We start from the raw sequence: 19,944 nt of genomic DNA on the forward strand, positions 1-19,944 counted from the left end.
TATTAATTTCGTTAAAAAATTGTTATAATATGAATTGGAAACGACAAAAAAGCCTTTGTTTATTAGATTTTTCTTTCTATTAAGAAACAAAACGAACGACTAATGAAATGTGTTAATTTTTTTAAAGTTGTTTTTAATAACGAATAATTAAAAAATATAAAGGAATAAAATGGAGCTTATCTTATTTCTAGTGGGAATAAAATCATAAAAAATGTTTGAACAGAGAATTTAACGAATTTAATTGGTTAGCTAGACCGCAATATGTATTTTTAATATTATTTCTATTGACTGTTTCGGCTCAAATTTTGACACAAAGATCAGAAATTTTAAAGGCAATTTCTCATGCCAAAATTTATGTATCTACGTAGTGGCGTTTATACATTTAATTCAAGTTCACAAAAATAAGCAGATCGATTTTTGAGTCACAAATTTAATATCTACGATTCTATAATTAATATAACTATATTTTAAATTTCACCTCTTTCTAATTTATGTTGTGTTGCTTTTCATTTAACGTATTCGCATGCATACAAGGGGTAGACAGACTTGCTAAATGCATTTCATTCCAAAAACTCATTTTCATTGAAATCTTACAGTTTGATTTAATAAAATTCCTATCCACTTTCATATTTCTAGCTGGTTGCTGTTTAGAGTTATTGTTCTCAAAGACAGGCGGACAAAATTCGAAAAATGTGTTTTTCGAATTCAGAAAGATCTGAAATATGGAGATTTTTGAATTTGGCCAGAGGAAATGTAATCGAAAACTACTAACATAATATGAAGCATAATGTTAATTTCTCCTAACAAAAACATTTCCACGCGACGAATCAGAGAAAAAGCGCCAAAATTTGCTATTAGACACGGGCTGACATAAAAAGCATACTGTATACTAACACATTATAACGGGTTTTATGCTTCGTTTTATAATGAAGGATGCTAAATAATTTTGCTATTTTTTTTTCCTTTGACTGGTTGGATCTAAAATTTGATGCATGCTTATACATCTGGTCGTAAGCGACATTATTGATTTTTAATTCCATTTTCGAATATCTCATTTATATACAAGGAGTAGACTGACTGGCAAACTGCCAACATGCAGACGAATTTTATTTGCATTTTCATAGATTCTGCATCCGCAATTAGACCATATGACTTATTTTATTAATTTTTCTCATTACATTTGTGAATTATGTCTGACTGAGGAAAATTTGAAGCATGAAAATTCCTCACAGTCTCGCTTTTTTTTTTTTTTTTTTTCAAATAAATATAAGCCTTTTCTCTCTCTCTTGTATAGTGGAAAATAAAAATATATAATTATTCCCTTTTAAATTATTTGATCTGTTGAATTCTTTGATTATTGCCATGCTTTGTCTGATAACAAAAGAATTATTCGTTTAAGTATTAGTGTTTGTTTTTCGTATTCAAATATTTTCACTTTTTCCCAATGCTTTGAAGTTTTAAAATGGCTCATTCCTATTCGCTAGCGTAAATGTCAAATTATATCCTTCATTACTAATATCGTAAAATAGAAACACATATATTCAAGTATCCCACAGAGTTATGAGAAGTCTTATTGCATCGGCTGGTGTAGAATTCTTTTCGATACCTTTCTATTTTACGAGGTTCTGCGAAACGCTTGCAAAGGAAAGCGCTTTCAACTTTCTCAAATCATAAGTGCAGGTGTATGCCCTGAAGGCGGTTGTCTCTTTTCAAAAAATGCCGAGCTGTGGCTTTCGGTATTCGACGTTTCGGCTGTCGACGTTATAAAATTCCCATTCGATCGGCCTTCCGCCAATTTCATTTTATCTTCGAGCCAGCCGGACAATGCGGAAAAGCGGCGTCCGTCCGTTGAACCCGGTCCTCGTTGATGGCCATTCGGTAGCTGTCGAATGTGATTATACAAGAGCGCTTTTCGACAGCGAAGGTAAAAAGAGAGAGAAAGAGTAAACGATTGTTTTGACACGAATTGCAACATCAACACGCGATTGGCGAGGGAATGGTGACCATTTGGGGACACGCTTCACTGTGATTGCGGCCGCGATCAAAAGATTTGCGAAACGCTTTGAAGAACCGCGAATTCCAAAATGTAAAAAAATGTGGTTTTAGTATGAAAGATGGATTAGCAATCAGAATTCTTTTTTTCGGTGTTTGAATTCTGAATGCTGATATAAGTTTTCCGGCAATCGACGGTCATTTGGAGTGGGAACTCGAGAATTTGAGAATAGCTATCTTAAAGTACATCAGCCAACTTTGGCGATCAGCTTGTGCGCTCAAATTATTTACTTTTTAAACGATTCATAAGGAATAATTCACTCATAGGATTATCTATTTGGCGACAGTTAAGCCTATTTTAGAGCTTCTTAAACTTTCTGTTTAACGTCGATTTCTTTTAGATCTTGTTTTCTCTGACTTAATGAAATGTCAGCTCTTTCTTAAATCCATTAATTATCGAAAGCTCCATTAATTATCGAAACATTGAATCCAACACAACTGTAAGAAAATCATTGAAGTAGTCTGTAACGTTCACATAATAATGTGTTTACATTTCTTTGTTGCCATTCTGCAATAAATAAAAAAGAGCAATTTCTGCGCCAAGTATGCTAGCGTTTTATATATTTAGGGATTATTAAAATTGTTTTTCTAAGAGCACAATTAATAGTAATTTAAAATAAGAAAAATTAATATTAAAATTAAGATACTTTGAAATAACCTGTCATAATTATTTAGCATAGTTACCTATTTAATCTTTAAAGTTATATTGATATTTATTAAAGGGTGCTTTGGTTTAATGCTGTGACTTCTAATGATTTATATAATGATTTCAAAATAAGCAATGCTTATTATCCATAATTTAGAATGCGGCAGTGATCTCCTCAATGCTTTCTCGCATATTCTGTAATAAACTTGTCATGCCGGAGAAACCCTTATATGGCATTGGCATACAATAGTTACGAAATTGTAACTTTTGGCTTGAATTTAGCATTTTTCCTGAATATGTGGTGTTATCCTTGACGAGCTATTTGGCGATTAATCCTTAGCATGCATTAATAGTATCTGGAAATCGAATTTCGATTTTAAACACATTTTTCGCAACCATTTGAAACAAAGATTTGACACAAAATTGACTTGAAGTCACAAAATCCCATACCAAATTTGATATAATTAAGTCATGACGTTTTTAAATTATTGCGTTTATATGCTTCTGAAAGTACAGATCGATAGACGGTCAACCCGTTTTTGGATTTGGCTCAAAATTTGAAAGATGTCTACAATATAAATGTCAAATCTGTGTACCGAATTTTAGATATCTAGCTCTCTTTGATTTGTAATTATCGTGTTAACTTATATTCGAACAGCCGGACTTCCTCTGAATAGATTCTATTCAAAATTTAATATAAGTCTTCAAATTTGGTGCAAAAACCATATATCAAATTTCAACTGTCTAGCTCAAAGAGTTTTTTTCCCCAGTTGTCTTTATTGTAGACAGACAGCAGCCAAAAACATGATTTTCGAACTGAAGGAAGTCTAAAAGGTGGAGATTCGTCAAAATCTCAAGTACGAATTTTTTTGGCGTTTACTATCAGGTGTCGTCCTTGTCATCTAACCGCGGTTCAAAATTACGAGGTCGGTCCCAAAATAGCCCTAGTGTTACTTCAAACCAAACTTGGCGTTTACTATACTTTCTCTATACTACGTATACAAGCAAGTAATAAAGTATCTTCTCTTCGTTAATTCTTGTCGTTTGTTGTTCAACGAATAAGGGCTCTATTGCCATGGTGATAGATGATTATTGTAAATCCCAATTTCACTATAAATAATCCAAGCTTTAATGTTGTTTGAAGTGGTCCTTTTAACATGACAGGAAAGATTTAAAAAAAAAGTGGATGATAAATATAAAATCAGTCAATGCTTCAAATGGCAGCGGAATGTCATTTCCTAGAACATGATGCCATCTCCACAAATTCAATGAACTATTGTGTGTCAATCGGTGATGGGGATAACAATTTTATCAGAAACTTAATTGGAAGAAGAATATGGAAATGGAAGCAAGTAACAGTTGATATTGATATTGATGATTAGAACACACATTCAACATTTAAAAACATTCAGTGGATCAAAACTTTAATTTAATGTATTTAATATTGCACGAAAGTGTGTTAAGCAATATGTATTAGATTGAGTGCTATTATTTTTCACTTCCATTTCTATTGTAGCTGAAATTTTCGTATGGTGCATTTTTTTTTATTTGAAATTATAGTAATCCTGTTTTTCACTTCCTCTTATACCAAATATAAAGATTCATTTATTGTCGAAAAATTCGAACCCGAGATTTCGAGAAAACTCTCCTCGTTTTAGACTTTTTAGAACACATTTTTGGCATTATGACCATTTGTATGTGATAAAGATAACTGAAAAATCCTTTAAGCTAGATGACTGGGATTTTGTACATCCTCTTTATGTTTAATTTGCAGGATTTAGGATTTCTGTCAAATTTTCAGCAAAATCCGTTCTTAGGAAGCCTATTGGTCCGGTTGTCTAAATATAAATTAACACAATAATTAAAAACGAAGAAAGCTAAATAGTAAAATTCGGTACTCATATTTAATATTTACAGTATAAAACAACTATAAAATTTTGAGCCAAATCCAATAAGGTATGGACCGTCTGTCGATTTGTAATTTCAGACTTCGTAACTTAAATTTAACGTGCTTAAAACGTAATGATTTAAATATATCGAATTTAGTAGGAGATTTTGTAATTACAAGCGTAGTTCTGAGTCAAATTTGTATTGAAATCGGTTGTGAAAACCGGTTCTAAAAACCAAATTTCGTTTTCTGTTATCATTATTCGGTTATTGTCAGGAGTTAATCCCCAAAACACTCGCCAACAATCATTCGACAGATTCAGTAAACATGCTAAATTCACAACAAAAGTTAATATATCTTAACTATTGAATGGGCGTTCTCTGAGATAACACCTTTATTCGAGTGCATGCGAGAATATTTTGGAGAGATCACCCCCGCTGGTTCACCCTCTCAGAATACCCCACTGATTTACACAGACACAGAAACAAAAAGGCTACCATTTGGCGAATTTGGCCCAAAGTACAAATTTGATGCTAAACTTCATTTCTTGTGATAAAAATTTACATCATTTCAATCATCTATCTTTCAGCCATTTTGAATTTTCTTTGGCAGATACAAATTTTTTAAAAACTTTTTATTATTATTTAGGAAGGTATAAAACGTGGAAATATCAATTTCTCATGGGAGAATTCTTGTGTCGATTTAATGCTTGTTCTTTGTATCGAAAAACGACGACGAAATATATCTCATAAAATTTGTCATTTTCTAAAATTGGTTTTGATATAGTTTTAGATTGAATCACTTGGTTAATCATCATACCTCGTATTTCATGTGGAAACTAATCTAAATGTGTTTTAATTTTCATATTCTATATTGTTCACTCTGTTTCGTATTTTCTTTTTTACATTTCACTATCGAATTTGCTTTTTTTTTTTTTTTCCTTTCTGCTTCGAACCAATATAAGGCGAAGCATATAGCTTTTTCAAGAAATGTTTGCTTGTTTTTCTTCTTAGCGGTTTTAGAAAGAAACAGACTTACTTCAAGTATTTTAATTTAAAATGTTAAAAAAATTTCTCATTTTTTGTTTCAAACGTATTGATGCTGATCAGAAATTCCTCTGCTATTAGGAATTCCTTTCCGGGGATTATTTGACTCACCTTGGACTAAAGAATTCGTTCAAGGTTCTCCGGCAGCCTAATCTAAATAGATGGATACGTCCATTTGTTTTATTCCTAGCCATTTAAAAATGGATTTACACTGATGCGATCCTTGAAACGGTTAAAAGTCAAAAGTTATTTATATAGGACATTTAAATAAAAAATTTGTGGCTTGGGTGAAAATATCAATATATATATGAAATGATATCTTTAATCATTACATAATAATTTAGGTCTTAACCAATTTCCAAATTTTTATCTTAATTTAACCCTTATTATAACTTCATTCTAAACTTGTCTCTTATTTAATCATCCAATTCCTACATTTTTATTTAATTAATGCAACATGCTTTCTAGAAAGCTGTAAATTCAGCAGGTTCCCACTCTTCGTGTAAAGGGATAAAAATCATTATTACTTAGCACATTCTTTTAAAGATACCTGAATTTCCCTATCCTAAATGTATACTTTTCAAAGAAATCCCTATCAAAATCTCGTTATAGAAACCTCAGAGGAAAAAATTTCTGTCTCTTTCGCTTTTTGTTCTTCTGTTCTTGTGTCGCTATGAAGAATGACGTATTTCTGACCACTTATTATTTGTACGCAAGTTATGCCTCCCTGGATGGAATAAATCAAAGTTTAAAAATTCAAAAGGGCCTTCTTCTCGGCCACGCATCTGCTAAAATAGGCTTATATATTATTGGAAACATAACGGTCTACTGTAATGACCATTTTATAATTTACCGGTCGTATAGATTTAGGATATTTGAAAACAGCCATGATAATAAGGACTTTTAGTAAAATATGTTACACGAATTTTTTTATTAGTGTATTACGAAGAAATCATTATTTTTCATTGTATTTATTTTCTATTTAATTTATAATTCATTATTAAATGTGAGGGCTTAAATGAGACACTCCAGAATGATGTCAAACATGAGATTAAATTAAAAAAATTTTTAATAATATAATTAAAAGAAAGGAAAGACATCGCATTCATGTGAATCTTTAAAACAAAACAACGCGAGTGATCTTTCAAAACCCTTATAATATACTCTAAAAAAAGTGAATTCTTTAGACGCGGTTTTTCCCAATCGATTGAAACAAAAAATTAGCACAAATCTATAATTTCAGTGAAAAAAAATCACATGTCAAATTTGATATATTTAAATCATTTTACGCTTGAGTTATTACGCTTATTTGCTTCTGAAAATACAAACTGACAAACTTCCAAACCTTTTCTTGGATTTAGCTCAACATTTGATATATGGCCACCGAACATATATTAAATCTGTGTACCAAAATGTATTCATCTAGCTGTCTCTTTCTCTCTCTTTTATAGCTATTCGTGTTAACTTATATTCGAATATCCACACAGACAGACTTTTCATGGATAGAGTTTGCATAAAATTTCATAGAACTCTACGAATTTGGTGTAAAGACCGCATTCCAAATTTCATCCATCTAGCTAAAAGCGTTTCTGAATTATCTTTGTCACATTAAGACAGACTTTTCCAAAAATGTATTTTTCGAAATCTGGGAAGTTTAAAATTTGGATATTCGTCAAACTCACGATTTTGAATTTTTTAATAATTACAGCATTTTGTCTCTACTTTTTATATGGGAAGGTAAAAAAGAAAAGAATAAAAAAAAGAAAAAGTTTTAGGAAGGTGAACTACCCTTTATATCAAACAAATTAAATTATCAGAGGTTACAAAACATCATAGTCTGTCATCAAAGTTTCTTTATTCTGGTCTGTCAACAATTCTTCATTCTGGCACAAATAAGTGAGTAAAATAATAATGATAATAATAAATAAATAAATAAATATAAAGATCTTGTGACGTTAGCAGTTTTGTAGCTACTATCTGAGAGGAGGGTATCTGGCCGGGGATTTAATTGTATTATGTCTCATAAATATTACGTAAGTTTGAATTTAACTTTTTCTTACATTGGGCTACCACTAATGAGAAATAAAAATTGAGGGTAAATTAATTGACTTAATGATAATAGAGTTTTGAAGATATTAAAATAGGTTTATGTTTTTGTTTGCAAATTTGAATTATTCGGTTGAAAAGACATCTATTTGGGTGCTCTAGTTTTAAATGAGTTTCTTGACCGCTATCATATTTCCTTCCACTTTTCAAAAAGCGTCTTGTTTGTTAAAGGAATAAATGAGTTGCCTCTTCATAAATCGTAAACCTAAAAGAGCTCTTTGAGATTAAAATACTTCCTTCTCCAGCAGCGATCAAATGATTTCTTTGAAATGAAAAAATGACGAGGAATGCCATTTTCAGTGACTTATTTTAGATTTTGGTTGTGGAAGATTTTGAACATTTCTCTAGAAACATTGTAATAAAACGCGGCAGATATTTTCATATTTCTGCTGGCAGAGTCTCGCTTGGAGTAGCGATCTATAGAAGATACTCCCCAGAAAAAATTGAGCAGTTTTCAGTTCTTACATTTCTTCGCATTGGAATGATGCGAAATCTGGAAGGAATTGGCCATTTTGGGAGTCTTTCTTACTATCTGACCGAGAGTAAAAATTTCAAATGTTATACTGTCTTGGGTTATCCAAAAACACCAGTCGCCATTAGCTTTTTAACTTTTTATTTTTATTTTGAACAAACACGCATCGACGAAACTCGCAGGTACACACAAAACACAGGCTTGTATTTTTAAAGCAATAAAATATGCTTAAACAATTAATCCGAGCGAAATATGGTACGGGAAACCACCATGGCGTCATGTCACCGCTCTCGAACTCCATCTTGACACCTGTCTCGACTCTTCTTCTCGCCAGATGACATGCATCGGCCCACATCACATGCATGGTTTGGAAGTTTGGACAGAGGATATCAGTTCAGATGTTCTCTTCATTTCATTACGATTTCAAGTGTCATCACAAAATAATTCTCTAATTGTTAGTTACTGAGAAATAGGAATTGAAAACTTCGAAGTAATACATACTAACTTGGAAGTAATGCATAATGTGTTTGAATGACTTTTTGAGTAAAAGAAACTAACAGTATTTATATTTGTTTAATTTTAAAACGTAAGTGACTAAAGAATTTTTTGAATTTGAATATCTTATTAGAATTTTGCTAATAAATATGTGTTACAGCTTCACGCCGATAGATGGCGTATCTGTCGAGTAAGAAGTTTTTGTTAATTCTTTTTTGTCTCTTAACGTTTGGTGTGTAAGAACGATTCTGTGACCTAGACGTGGCACCCAATTGTGAGAGGTGTCTTAATCTGTAACAGTCTACCTGAAGAGGCACAAAAAATGTGTCCGAAAATAAAATAAAATGGTGTTCACCAGACAGAAATGATTTTTATTTGAAGAGAATTACAATATGTTTGAACAATCTTCCTTTTACTTATACGCATGGCAAAGCGAGATCATTCATTAAAATCTCGTTATTGAATTTAATGAATGATGTTGGCATCGGAACCTTTTAAATGCATAGAGGATTTCGGGAATTATTTTTGCAGAAAAGAAGATTTATCGTTGTATATTACTTTAAAATTATCTTTTTTAAGATTGTTACTTGTCTCAAGTAATTTCAAATTAATTTCAATGTACATGTTTGATAGTTTGAAGCTTATTTCTGAATAATTGCTATGGGCTTTTTCACTCTTCCGTATATGAATATTCACGAAAGAAGTATTATAAAAAAAATGATCTCAAGATATTGTTGGATCTCTTCGTTTTAGACGTCCGAAAAAAGAATTTTTGGGGTTATATGTCTCTCTCTGTGAACAAGAGAGATAAAAAAGACATTGAGCTAGAAATATGAAATGCAGTATATGCTCTTTACATAAAAACGGAAGATATCTATAAAATTTTGTTGTCTTGTTTCTCCTTGTAAATATGAACAATATAAAATACAATCAATGAAAATAAAATTCAGCTTATAATACTATCCTCAGAATTGGAGACGTGCATAAATTTTGGACCAAATTCCTTAAAAGATTGACTTTCTATCGATTCATGCGTATTTTAAAGCTGTAACTCATCAAACAGAAGATCTTCATAAATAAAGCTATATATAGGTTTGCTATCAAAAGTTTTTGTCGGTGTCGTTTTTATAAGAATAACTATAAAAATGACATATAGAAGAATGGAGAATTAAAAAAAAAATCTTTTTTATAGGGAAAAAGAAAAAAGTAAATTCGCTGGTTTCTAGCCAAATGACCAATGTTAAACTGCAGTTTAATTTTCATATGTTCAAAATATATTTACAGAAATAATATCGAAAAGTATTTTAAATATTTTTTTCAGATTATGTTCTTTTGCGCCAATTTATCTAATCGCATCTTGTTGAATATTTTCACATAAGAATTTTGGGTCGTTTTACCGACTTTATCCTGAGACTATATAATAACAATAGACTATAGACAAAGAATAATCGCTATAAATTATATAAAGTGAGAAATATAAATTGCCTAATCTGTTTCTTCAGAGATGTATTTATATTTTTTCTACTTCCAAAAATATTTTGAACAGCTGCTTTTGGCAATCAACTGTTTTTCCGGGAACGTTGATTGATTTAATTTTAATTAAATATCATATTAATGATGCCCACGTTTGTCCCAACAAAATATTTTTAACTATCAATTAATTTGAACATTAAAGCCATACTATTTTGTTTTGTAGTTATCTCTTCTGTCTATAATGGACATGAATCTTCCTAACGGGGTTCAATACCATGATTTCATAGTACCGTTAAAAACTAGAATGTCTTTGTAATATATTTGAATTTGCACGCTATCTTCGTCTTATTCCTCATTTAAATTCCATAAGTAATAAAGAAACTTTCTTCTTCGACATTCAACAATGGAAAAAATCATGTTGTTAAATATTTCATAGAACAATAAAAATAGTTTGAATTTCATAACAACAATAGAAAGTACTGTCGAAAATTAGGAAATGTATGTATATATAAATATATGTATAATATATAGAAAAAATGCAAAACAACTAAATTTATATCGTTAAAAGGATAATATTTTTACTTTTAAAATTGTATACAAATTTGTCATTGATCATATTTTCGAAAGTTATAGCGGAAAAATATCCAACTCCCGTTTCATTTTCAATTAATTAAAATTCTAATAAAAATTTAAAAATTTTTCTTAAGTACACATTTTTTTCCCTTTCAAAATATATTAATATGAAATTAGATCATATAAAATAAATGATTATTAGATTATTTATAATAATATTTCTTTATAAATAAATATTATTATAAATAATGATTTATACTAATTATATTAATTTATTATATATTTATATTTAGATTATTTATAAATAATGATTATTAGATTAGATTAATTTATTATATATTTATATTTAGATTATTTATAAATAATGATTATTAGATTAGATTAATTTATTATATATTTATATTTAGATTATTTATAAATAATGATTATTAGATTAAATTAATTTAAATAGACGATTTAGTATGCAGAGCAAACCAGACAGACACGCAGATATACTCGCTTTTTCTTTTATTATTAATAGAGATTTATTAACTCTTTTATTTTATAAATCTATGTCATATCTATGTACCTTTATATCTTCATTCAATTTTGTGCTGGAGTTCAACATCGATCCTTCTAAAGATATATACATACATATATAAACATAACTTGTTAAAGGCTTTCGGGTTTCCTTATCAAAAATTTCATCATGTTCAAGAGAAGATTTTTCCCTGTGGTTTTTTTAAAAACCAGTGTACAATTTTTGTCCTGCAGGCATGAGGCTTCTTTTAAATTTGATTGATTGCGTTCGAGAGCCTTCTTAACATTCAGCTTTCATCTTCGGTATCTCATTAAACACTTGAAAACAAAATCGACAGGCTTTCGTTTTTCGTTAAACCTTTTCAAGATCTGTACGGGCGATATTTATAATTCATCCTTTTGTCGATCCTCTGCCAAATTTCCCGTACATTGATTGAATGAAAGGTAATGGTGTTTTTGCTTACTCTTTGGCTGATGTATTTTCTTTATTACTTTCTCATATGTGAAATAGAGAGAAAATATTGTCATTGTCAAAAAAATCGAAGCTCGAGATTTTGGCGAATCCCCACATTTCTGATCTTCCTGAATTAGAAAAACATTTGACGTTTCAGTCTATCTGCCTGTGAACAGTATAACTCTAAACCGCTTTGAATGACGCATATGAAATTTGATTTGAGGACTTTAAACGAAATTTGTAGAATACGAAGAAATTTTAAGATAAAACCAATTCCAGGAAATCTGTCTAATGGTTCGAGTACAAGTGAACTCAATAAATATAAAACGCAAAGAGCTAGTTAGATAATATTTGGTACACAAGTTTAGAACTAAAATATAAATTCTTATAAAACTTTTAACTAAATCAGTTGATCGTCTGTCGTTCTCTACTCTCGTATGTATTTAAGTGCAATAGCTCATAAACACAATCAATGAAATTCGATATGCTGCTTATATCTGCAACTATTATTTCCATTTGATTTATTTTTTCGATATACACTAATCGGATTACTGACTTTAGGAATTGCAAATAGCTTTAATTTAAGAAATTATTCAAATTCATTTTTCTTAAAAATAAAAGAATAGAGAGATATATTATCTAATCTTTCGATATCATATCCATTTTTTTTAAATGTAGTCAAAGAGACTTCAAATGCATGAATAGTTTGCATCTAAAGAAACTAAAAGAATTGAATTGATTTTCTTCAAAATATGCTCATAGTTGCTATATGAAAATAATGACGAAGTGAGTGAAAGTTTCGTGACATCTCATTATATAATAGTTATTGATTTTTTTATCTAGTAAAACTCACATTTTCATATAAAAAAAAGAATATTATCTTCAGTGCTGTCATATTTAATATTCAGTTAAAATCTGTATCATTTTCTAAAGAATTATTAATTTGCAGAAAAGTCAAACTTTCCGTGTTTTTTTTTTGTTTTTGTTTTTTTTTAAATTTGGTAGTTGCTGTCTGTAATTTTTTGAGATTTAAAAATGGTTTGGTACTATTGTTATTCTCGTTAAACAAAAAATAAAAGAGCAGACGATAACAGAATTTTGTGAATTGAAATATTTTACATAAAAATGTTTTGGGATGATCGTAACTGTACTTATATTATAAGTAATCATTATAAGAGCCTCAAATGTTGCAAACAAATGCTGAAGAAAAGAGAAAGTTAAGTGACTATCAATTAAATATTTTAATATTGACAATATATCACAAGATATATATTGTACAATATTCTCCACGATTTGTTTGATAATTTAAAGGTTCGACAAAGTCATGAAGATGTTCGGGAGTTTATGTTAACTAGAGAGTAACGCGGGAAAAATACGCTTATTTCCAAGCAAATGCAAGAATTTTTTTTGTAAATGGGCAGTGTCGCCATCTAATGGAGAATTACATGTTTACCAGCTTGTTTTGCAACATTTTCTAAACTGCACCGTATGTTCTAGCTTAATTTTATTTCGTAATATTTGTTCTTTTATTATAATGAATTTTTTAAAAAAAATTGGAAATTGAATATAAGAATACCTTTAATTATTAGCAAGTTCTTAAAAACAATTTTCATTTCAAATCCACATTTTCTGCGAATGTCAAGTAATTACTACGATTTTTTTAAGAAACATTTTTAAATTAGAAATTAAATTTCAGCTTAAAAAATTGAAACTTTAAACATTTATTTCAGGACTTTTTTCTCTTTTGGTCTTTTATTTGTAATTCATTACACTTTTCAAGCTTGCTGTCAGGAAACTGGTGAACTTAATTTACTATTGAGCTTATTAAATCAAGTTAAATATTAATTTAAAAAGTTATTTTTTTTAGATAAATATACCGCACTTCGCAGATAACACTTTTATTAAAAATATATTAAATGCGTTTCAAATATCTGATGAGAATGACCTATTTTTTAAACATATTATTCTTTTAGAGATATATTTTGAATGTAGGGAAGTAAAAACAAAAACCCACTTATATCAGTGACGTATCCAGTTTTTATTATGCTACCAATATTGCAAGTTAAAATAGGTGCTAAGCTAAGGTATCACTTTTAAAGTTTTTTTTAAAGTTATTCCCTTGTTTTTAAACTAAAACAGTTCTAGAATAATATTAAATAAATTGGTGCAAGTAGAAAAAAAGACAGGAAACATTTTTCTATCTTCGCATGCTCTAAATTATCGCGAAAGAGGAAATGGGTATTCAAAAATCATTTTATCTAAATTTGACTTTTTTTTATAGTGTTAAAATAATAATTTGATAGTTTTTTATTGGGTAACAGAGCATTTTCCTTTCCTTATATTTTCTTTTAACTCCAGTCGATATCATTGATAATAAAGTTATTGAAGCCACTTATACGAAATTTTATTTCTAAAAAAAAGTAACAAGCTTCAAACAGTTTTGAATTTTTTGTTACTTTATTTTTTATGGGGATTAATTCTTGTTTATATAAGGATTTTCTTTTTGATTTCTGAATAGAAAAACAAGTATTTTAGAATAATTCCTAAATTTTTATGTTCTTGCTAATCAAACATAAGTGATGGCTGTTTTTCTTTACGTGTGATTAAAATTGTGTTATTCACGAATAAAATTATGATTATTATGTTTTTCTTGTAAATTTTCTTTTATGGAATTAATTCTAATTCATTCGAGCTGTTTTTGACAACTAGCTTGTTCGCTTGGATGTTGTTAAAGAATTTTTTATATTATTAAAGAATTAATATAGAATGTGTGAATGAAATTAAAAAGTGTTTTATACAAACTAAAAGAGGAAGTGAAAATCCTACAATGGATTTAATAATTGGTAAAAACATGCAATTGAGTGTTTTGATAAATGAGTTTGAATCATTCATCATTGAATCATTTCATCATAACATTTGAAAACAAATTGTGTGCATCAAATTAAGTTTAAAATATTATTAAAATTAAGGCTAAAGTTATACAAAAATGAAACTGAGATAAATGGTAATTTGAGGGGAGGGGGCTTTAAGATAATACAAAGATAAATTTATGCTCTTAATGCAAAAACCATGCTAATTTCATTTTGAAATGTTCTCTTTTCCAAGTTTTAATTCTTTGTTTCTCTCTTCTTTTTCAGATTCTGTCTTAGTTGCCATGGTTTAATGAGAAATGGCCCGATTAGCTGCTTATTATCAAGAAGACTTTCACTATCCTGCTGTTGGATACGCACCTAAGCAAAGAAAGTCAACTTACGTTTTGTATGAAGAGCCTAAAAATCATTTGTGCCGGGGCCATCTGACCAATGGGGGCAGAATAAGAAGCTTGGCTGCTTCCGAACCTGTTTTATCTCCAAAGTTTGTTCATCCTTCAGAAACAGACGGTATGACTTTGAAGCAGAGACCTTTGCTGTATGGAAGTCAACTGATTGAGAGTCCCCACTCTTCAGTCCAACATTTTGATAATGCTGGCCGCAACTCGAGCACAAACAATCGATTGGCAGGGTATGAAACTAACATCTTCGATAATGATTCCATGTCCTCCTTTGGTGAAATGCTAGCTTATGACAATCGTTACCTTCACAGACCGAGACCTCAACACAAAGACAGACCGCGCCAGAGGTTTTCCTACGCGGAACCTAACAGCAGCCATGTTCCACATCAACATTTTACGGGGCATGAACCCCAAAGGACTTTTCATGAGGCGGAATTCACCAATTATGATAAAAGATTGTTGCACCCTGACAATTGCTTCATAGAATCTTCAGAACGCGACCTAAGTCCCCATACTTTTTATCGTCCTGAGTCTCGACAAGGAAAGTGGCACTGGGTCTCACCCCACTCTTCTTTCCTTTCCCCTCCTTCTCCTTTAGATTCAGGACTGAGTTCTCAATCTATTACGTCCAGTCCTAGTCTTGAAGCAGAGCCAATTTCATTTCGAGGCGAAGCTTTTAGAAATGAGGGACACCCAAGATGTTTATGTCCGAAAGTGACATATCCCGAATCGAAAGGCCATTTGTATCCTTTGAATAGGTACGATTCCGGCCGAATTTCACCTGGTGCACGTTCTGTTTCACATCACTCTCATGTAATGGCTAATGATAGAAACAGAATTTCCAACAGTGGTAAAGCCATGTCATATGTTGGGGATGATTTTTATAATAATGATCATCAATTTAGTCAAATACGGTATGGAAAACTGGGCATTGTCGGTGAACCTACGGATGCAGAACAAATAATCGCTTCCAGGAAACGTTTGGATAATTTCAGGGAACAAAGCTATCCTCAGAACAATTTGGAAAATAAAATTTCATATTCTTATGCTGCAGAAAATGGCATTCCTCCGCCGAAACCTCACAGACACAAGTCCCAGAAATGTGCTCCGAATTATACAAAACCTTGCCTTATCATCATCGAGTCTCCTGAGAAGAGTGATAGCAGTGATGGAACATCGTCCCCTGATCGAGAACACTCCGATAAGAGTCCGGGACCCGAATCTCCGATGAGTGTGACTGCTTCCAATTCTGCCTCAGAGTCGCCATCCGTATCGTCTAGCAACAACGAACTGGACATTGACGACCGACGGAAATCTTGCAAAAGAACAGAAAGCGAAATTCGCGAATTGGAAGATATGTACAAAAAATGCAACCTCAATGACAGAGATCTCCTGGATCGAGCCGAAAGACGGGATTTGCCCACGCCCCACCAAGAGAGAGTAGGACACCGGTTGATGCGAAGTAACAGCGACACACTTTACGAAGTGATGAGTCCCGTTTTTCACAATCCATATGAAACGCCTCATCGGGCTCCACCTTTGAGAAGATCAGGTCTACCCGACAGGATAGCAGACGACATGGCTTTGAGGAAGCTACAGAAACCTGTGTCCAGTTCTAGTTTCAATCCAGTGGACAACACAATAACGTACATGTTGTGTTCCACCCATTTCACTCCTTCAGTGCCTGTTGGCAAAGATATTCTGTTCAAGGACTATCCTGATGTTGAACTAGATGATTTTTCGTACAGGAAACATTACTTTGGTAAGAAGAATAAGATTATGGATCCTCAACCTCCTTTTGGCATACCTTTGAGGCCCCCACCGCCTCAAAAAGTATTCACTGACTACTTACACGTCGCTCCATCTAATGTACCCCAACCTTTGTGTCACGCCAGGAGGAATCCGGATGTTGTCCGGGACGACTTGGCTTTTAGAACACTGCGAAAAGAAGAACCAGAAAGAATGTACTACGATATATCCCAATTTTATAAAAAAAGCAAACGATGAAGACTTTTATACTATGTATATTTTTTCTTGCGTGCAATACTATTTTTGGCAGCGTGTTTCTGCAATCCTATATTAGAGTTAGAATTGCAATTTTCTTTTAGCAGTTATGTAAAATAGAAAATTTACTCTTTTCTTGTCTTTAAACTGTCATATATATTTTTGTACATATAAATATTGAAATATGACACTGTCCGTAATGTATCTTAAGTGAATGCCGTTTTAAATAATTATTGAAATTAACTTATGTCTCAGTCAATTAATATTTTTAGAGTCGGTTGATCGAATGCCATTACAAGAAGCTCATCTTGCGTTTGAACTTCACTTGCCAAGAATAAGATGTATTTTTCTTTAGTATTGATAAAATGTACTGCAATTAATGTAGGAGTACAAAAAGTAAAAAATTCAATGGTTGAAGACTGGTTCATTTACTTTCTTCAAAATGTTTCTCAACGGAAGAAATTAAGAGTAATTTTTAGTTTCAAAACTAAAATACTTCCGAAAGATTTATTAGTATAAAGATAAATCTTAAAATTATGTTAATCCGTCAGAGTAAAATTTTATGACTTATCATGATTGATTTTGTTTGTATCAAGAATTCTGAGATGATATATTTTCAATGTTTCAAGTCACGAGAGGATTTCTTGTAATGTAAATAACGTTTTTCTGTATCTAGATGCAAAGTACAAAATGTAAACCAAAGTTAAATCTGCAGAAATAGTTTGCAGATAAGAGATTATTAAGAAAACCACTAATGCTATTTTTTTTCCTAGCAGATTGAAACGAAGAATACATCTAATAATTATATAAGTTTACAATTTTGGTTACATTTAAAATATTTACCTTGAGTTATAACATGTAACAATCATGGCAATGAGTTGTAGCATGTTATATTTTTGTAGAATTATATTTTTATTTCTAAATTGACGCATAATAAAAGAATATTTTCGTCTCTGTTATTTCAAAATGTCATTTCCCCCCCCCCAAAAAAAAGTTGAGAGATTTATTTATAGCAGTTAGAACTATCCGAGGCATATAATGTTTTGCATATCATTTGCAAAGATTGCAAATATAGTTGATATAGAAGAATTTTGCATCAACAATATATTTTAGCAAGTTTATTTATGATATTTTGATTGAACAATTACTATTTGTTTTTTCCTCGACCTATAGCTAATTTTTTTTTATTATTTATTTAAAATCTACCTACAAGAAAAATTCTGTGGTAATGCTTTAATTATTATTCTATTTCAATACTTGGCAGAAAAAAAATGAATAAATTTTAAAAAAATGATTTCAGGGCTGGCAATTTTTATTGAGAAAACTATATAATTACCTTTCGAATGGTTTTAATGCAAACACATTCAGAATTTTTGGAGTCCCTTAACAAATATTTATCGAATCTGCAAGTTTCACACTATATATGACTTTGGGTTTTTTTAACAAACAGGAATCGTGAAGTTTTGAATTACTCACGCTGATATTCAATGAATAAGATAAATTTTTGTTTAATGTCTTTGCTTCAAAATAAACAAAATTATAATTGCAAAAAAATTAAAACTATTTATTTCTACAAATAAATTTTGATAACAAAAAATTTTGTCACAAAATTTATTTTTTATAACACAGCAAATCATAGTTTTACTTAAAATACATCTAATGGTTATATTGATTATTAATTTCGATCGTCGCATAGATTTTTTTTACGAATATCATTTAATATTCAAATGTGTGCTTTTTAGACACATTTTTTAAAAATTTGTGAGACATTTCAAGTTTCTAAAAGTATGATGATAAAGACATCACGTCTTTTCTGTAATAAATGATCAATATAAAACAGGCAGAACATATTTTTCATTCCTTTTTTGCTGCATGATGTAGAAATGCCTTTTTTTTTCATCTTGTTTTGTTAAACATGAATAAAAACGTTTTATTTCAATTTTTTTTTCATTTAAAAAAATCTTTACTTAATTCAAAACTTGTAGAATTATTATTGAAATATACGTCCATGTCTTTATAAAGAAATTAGAAATTCTCTTTATATTTTTCTCAGTTATTTGATATATATTATTTCTTTATTATTAAAATTTTTGATATGTATGAAAATAATGAATAATTTTCCATTTATTAAAATAATAATCAGTCATTGTTTCTTATTTTGATACATAGTAATAATGGTATATCAGCATTAACGGCAATCCATTTCTGAATATATTATAGCATCCACATTACAGATCATCCTTGATCAGCGCCAGCCTTTTTTTCCTCATATTTCCACATATAGTTATATAGATAATAAGTGCATTATTGAAAATGTTCTTCGCCTTTGTCTAAGTCAAAGGACTGAAATGTTCTTTTGTGCCTCTGTTTAGTACAGGATATCAAGAGTCTTCTTATATTTTTGTTTGGATTTGAATAAAAATTTATTCTTTTGTTTTTATCTTTTTTATGTATCTTTTCTACATCAAAGAATCTATCTATATATAAAACGCCGACATACGTGATATGAAAAGTGCTCTTATTACATGTTATCGAATGGCAACAACCAAATGTAAACAAATCACTTGCGAATGCTTCAGATTACTTCTTCCACTCTCTTTAAACTGGAATTTTGATATCTGAGTCAAAACAAATAAGAATTTAAACATGAAATTTCTTCGTCACATGCAGTGTTTAATTTATTCATCCTTCCTGTTTTTCATGTTTCATATTTTTTTTCTTCTTTTCTTCTGGTTTAAAAAAAAATTTCTCTCAAATATACTTTTTGAATGTCTTTGGTAACATACCTGTGGATAATTTGAGATAAAGCAATTGAAGTGAGCGTTAACGTCAAAGAAGCTTTCAAATTAAACTAAACAGACGGATATTTTTACAACTACATTTAATTCAATGCTTTGCCAATTGATGAAGCTGAGAAATTTCATTAGAAATGCTCTAGAAAAGGC

At 30.4% G+C, this 19,944-nt stretch overlaps 1 protein-coding gene across 2 annotated transcripts in view; it reads left to right on the forward strand.

The window, feature by feature from the left end:
* LOC129971406 (uncharacterized) overlaps positions 1-19,439 on the forward strand; it is a 97,156-nt gene extending 77,717 nt beyond the window's left edge. For both annotated transcript variants that reach the window (XM_056085162.1, XM_056085152.1), the window contains exon 2: positions 14,862-19,439. In XM_056085162.1, coding sequence (XP_055941137.1) covers positions 14,894-17,002 — 2,109 coding nt within the window. In that variant the 5' untranslated portion in view covers positions 14,862-14,893 and the 3' untranslated portion in view covers positions 17,003-19,439. The remainder of the gene's footprint in view (positions 1-14,861) is intronic.
* The last annotated feature ends 505 nt before the right edge of the window (positions 19,440-19,944 follow it).

Source organism: Argiope bruennichi, chromosome 1 (assembly GCF_947563725.1).
Source record: "Argiope bruennichi chromosome 1, qqArgBrue1.1, whole genome shotgun sequence".
NCBI classification, from domain to species: Eukaryota; Metazoa; Arthropoda; class Arachnida; order Araneae; family Araneidae; genus Argiope; species Argiope bruennichi.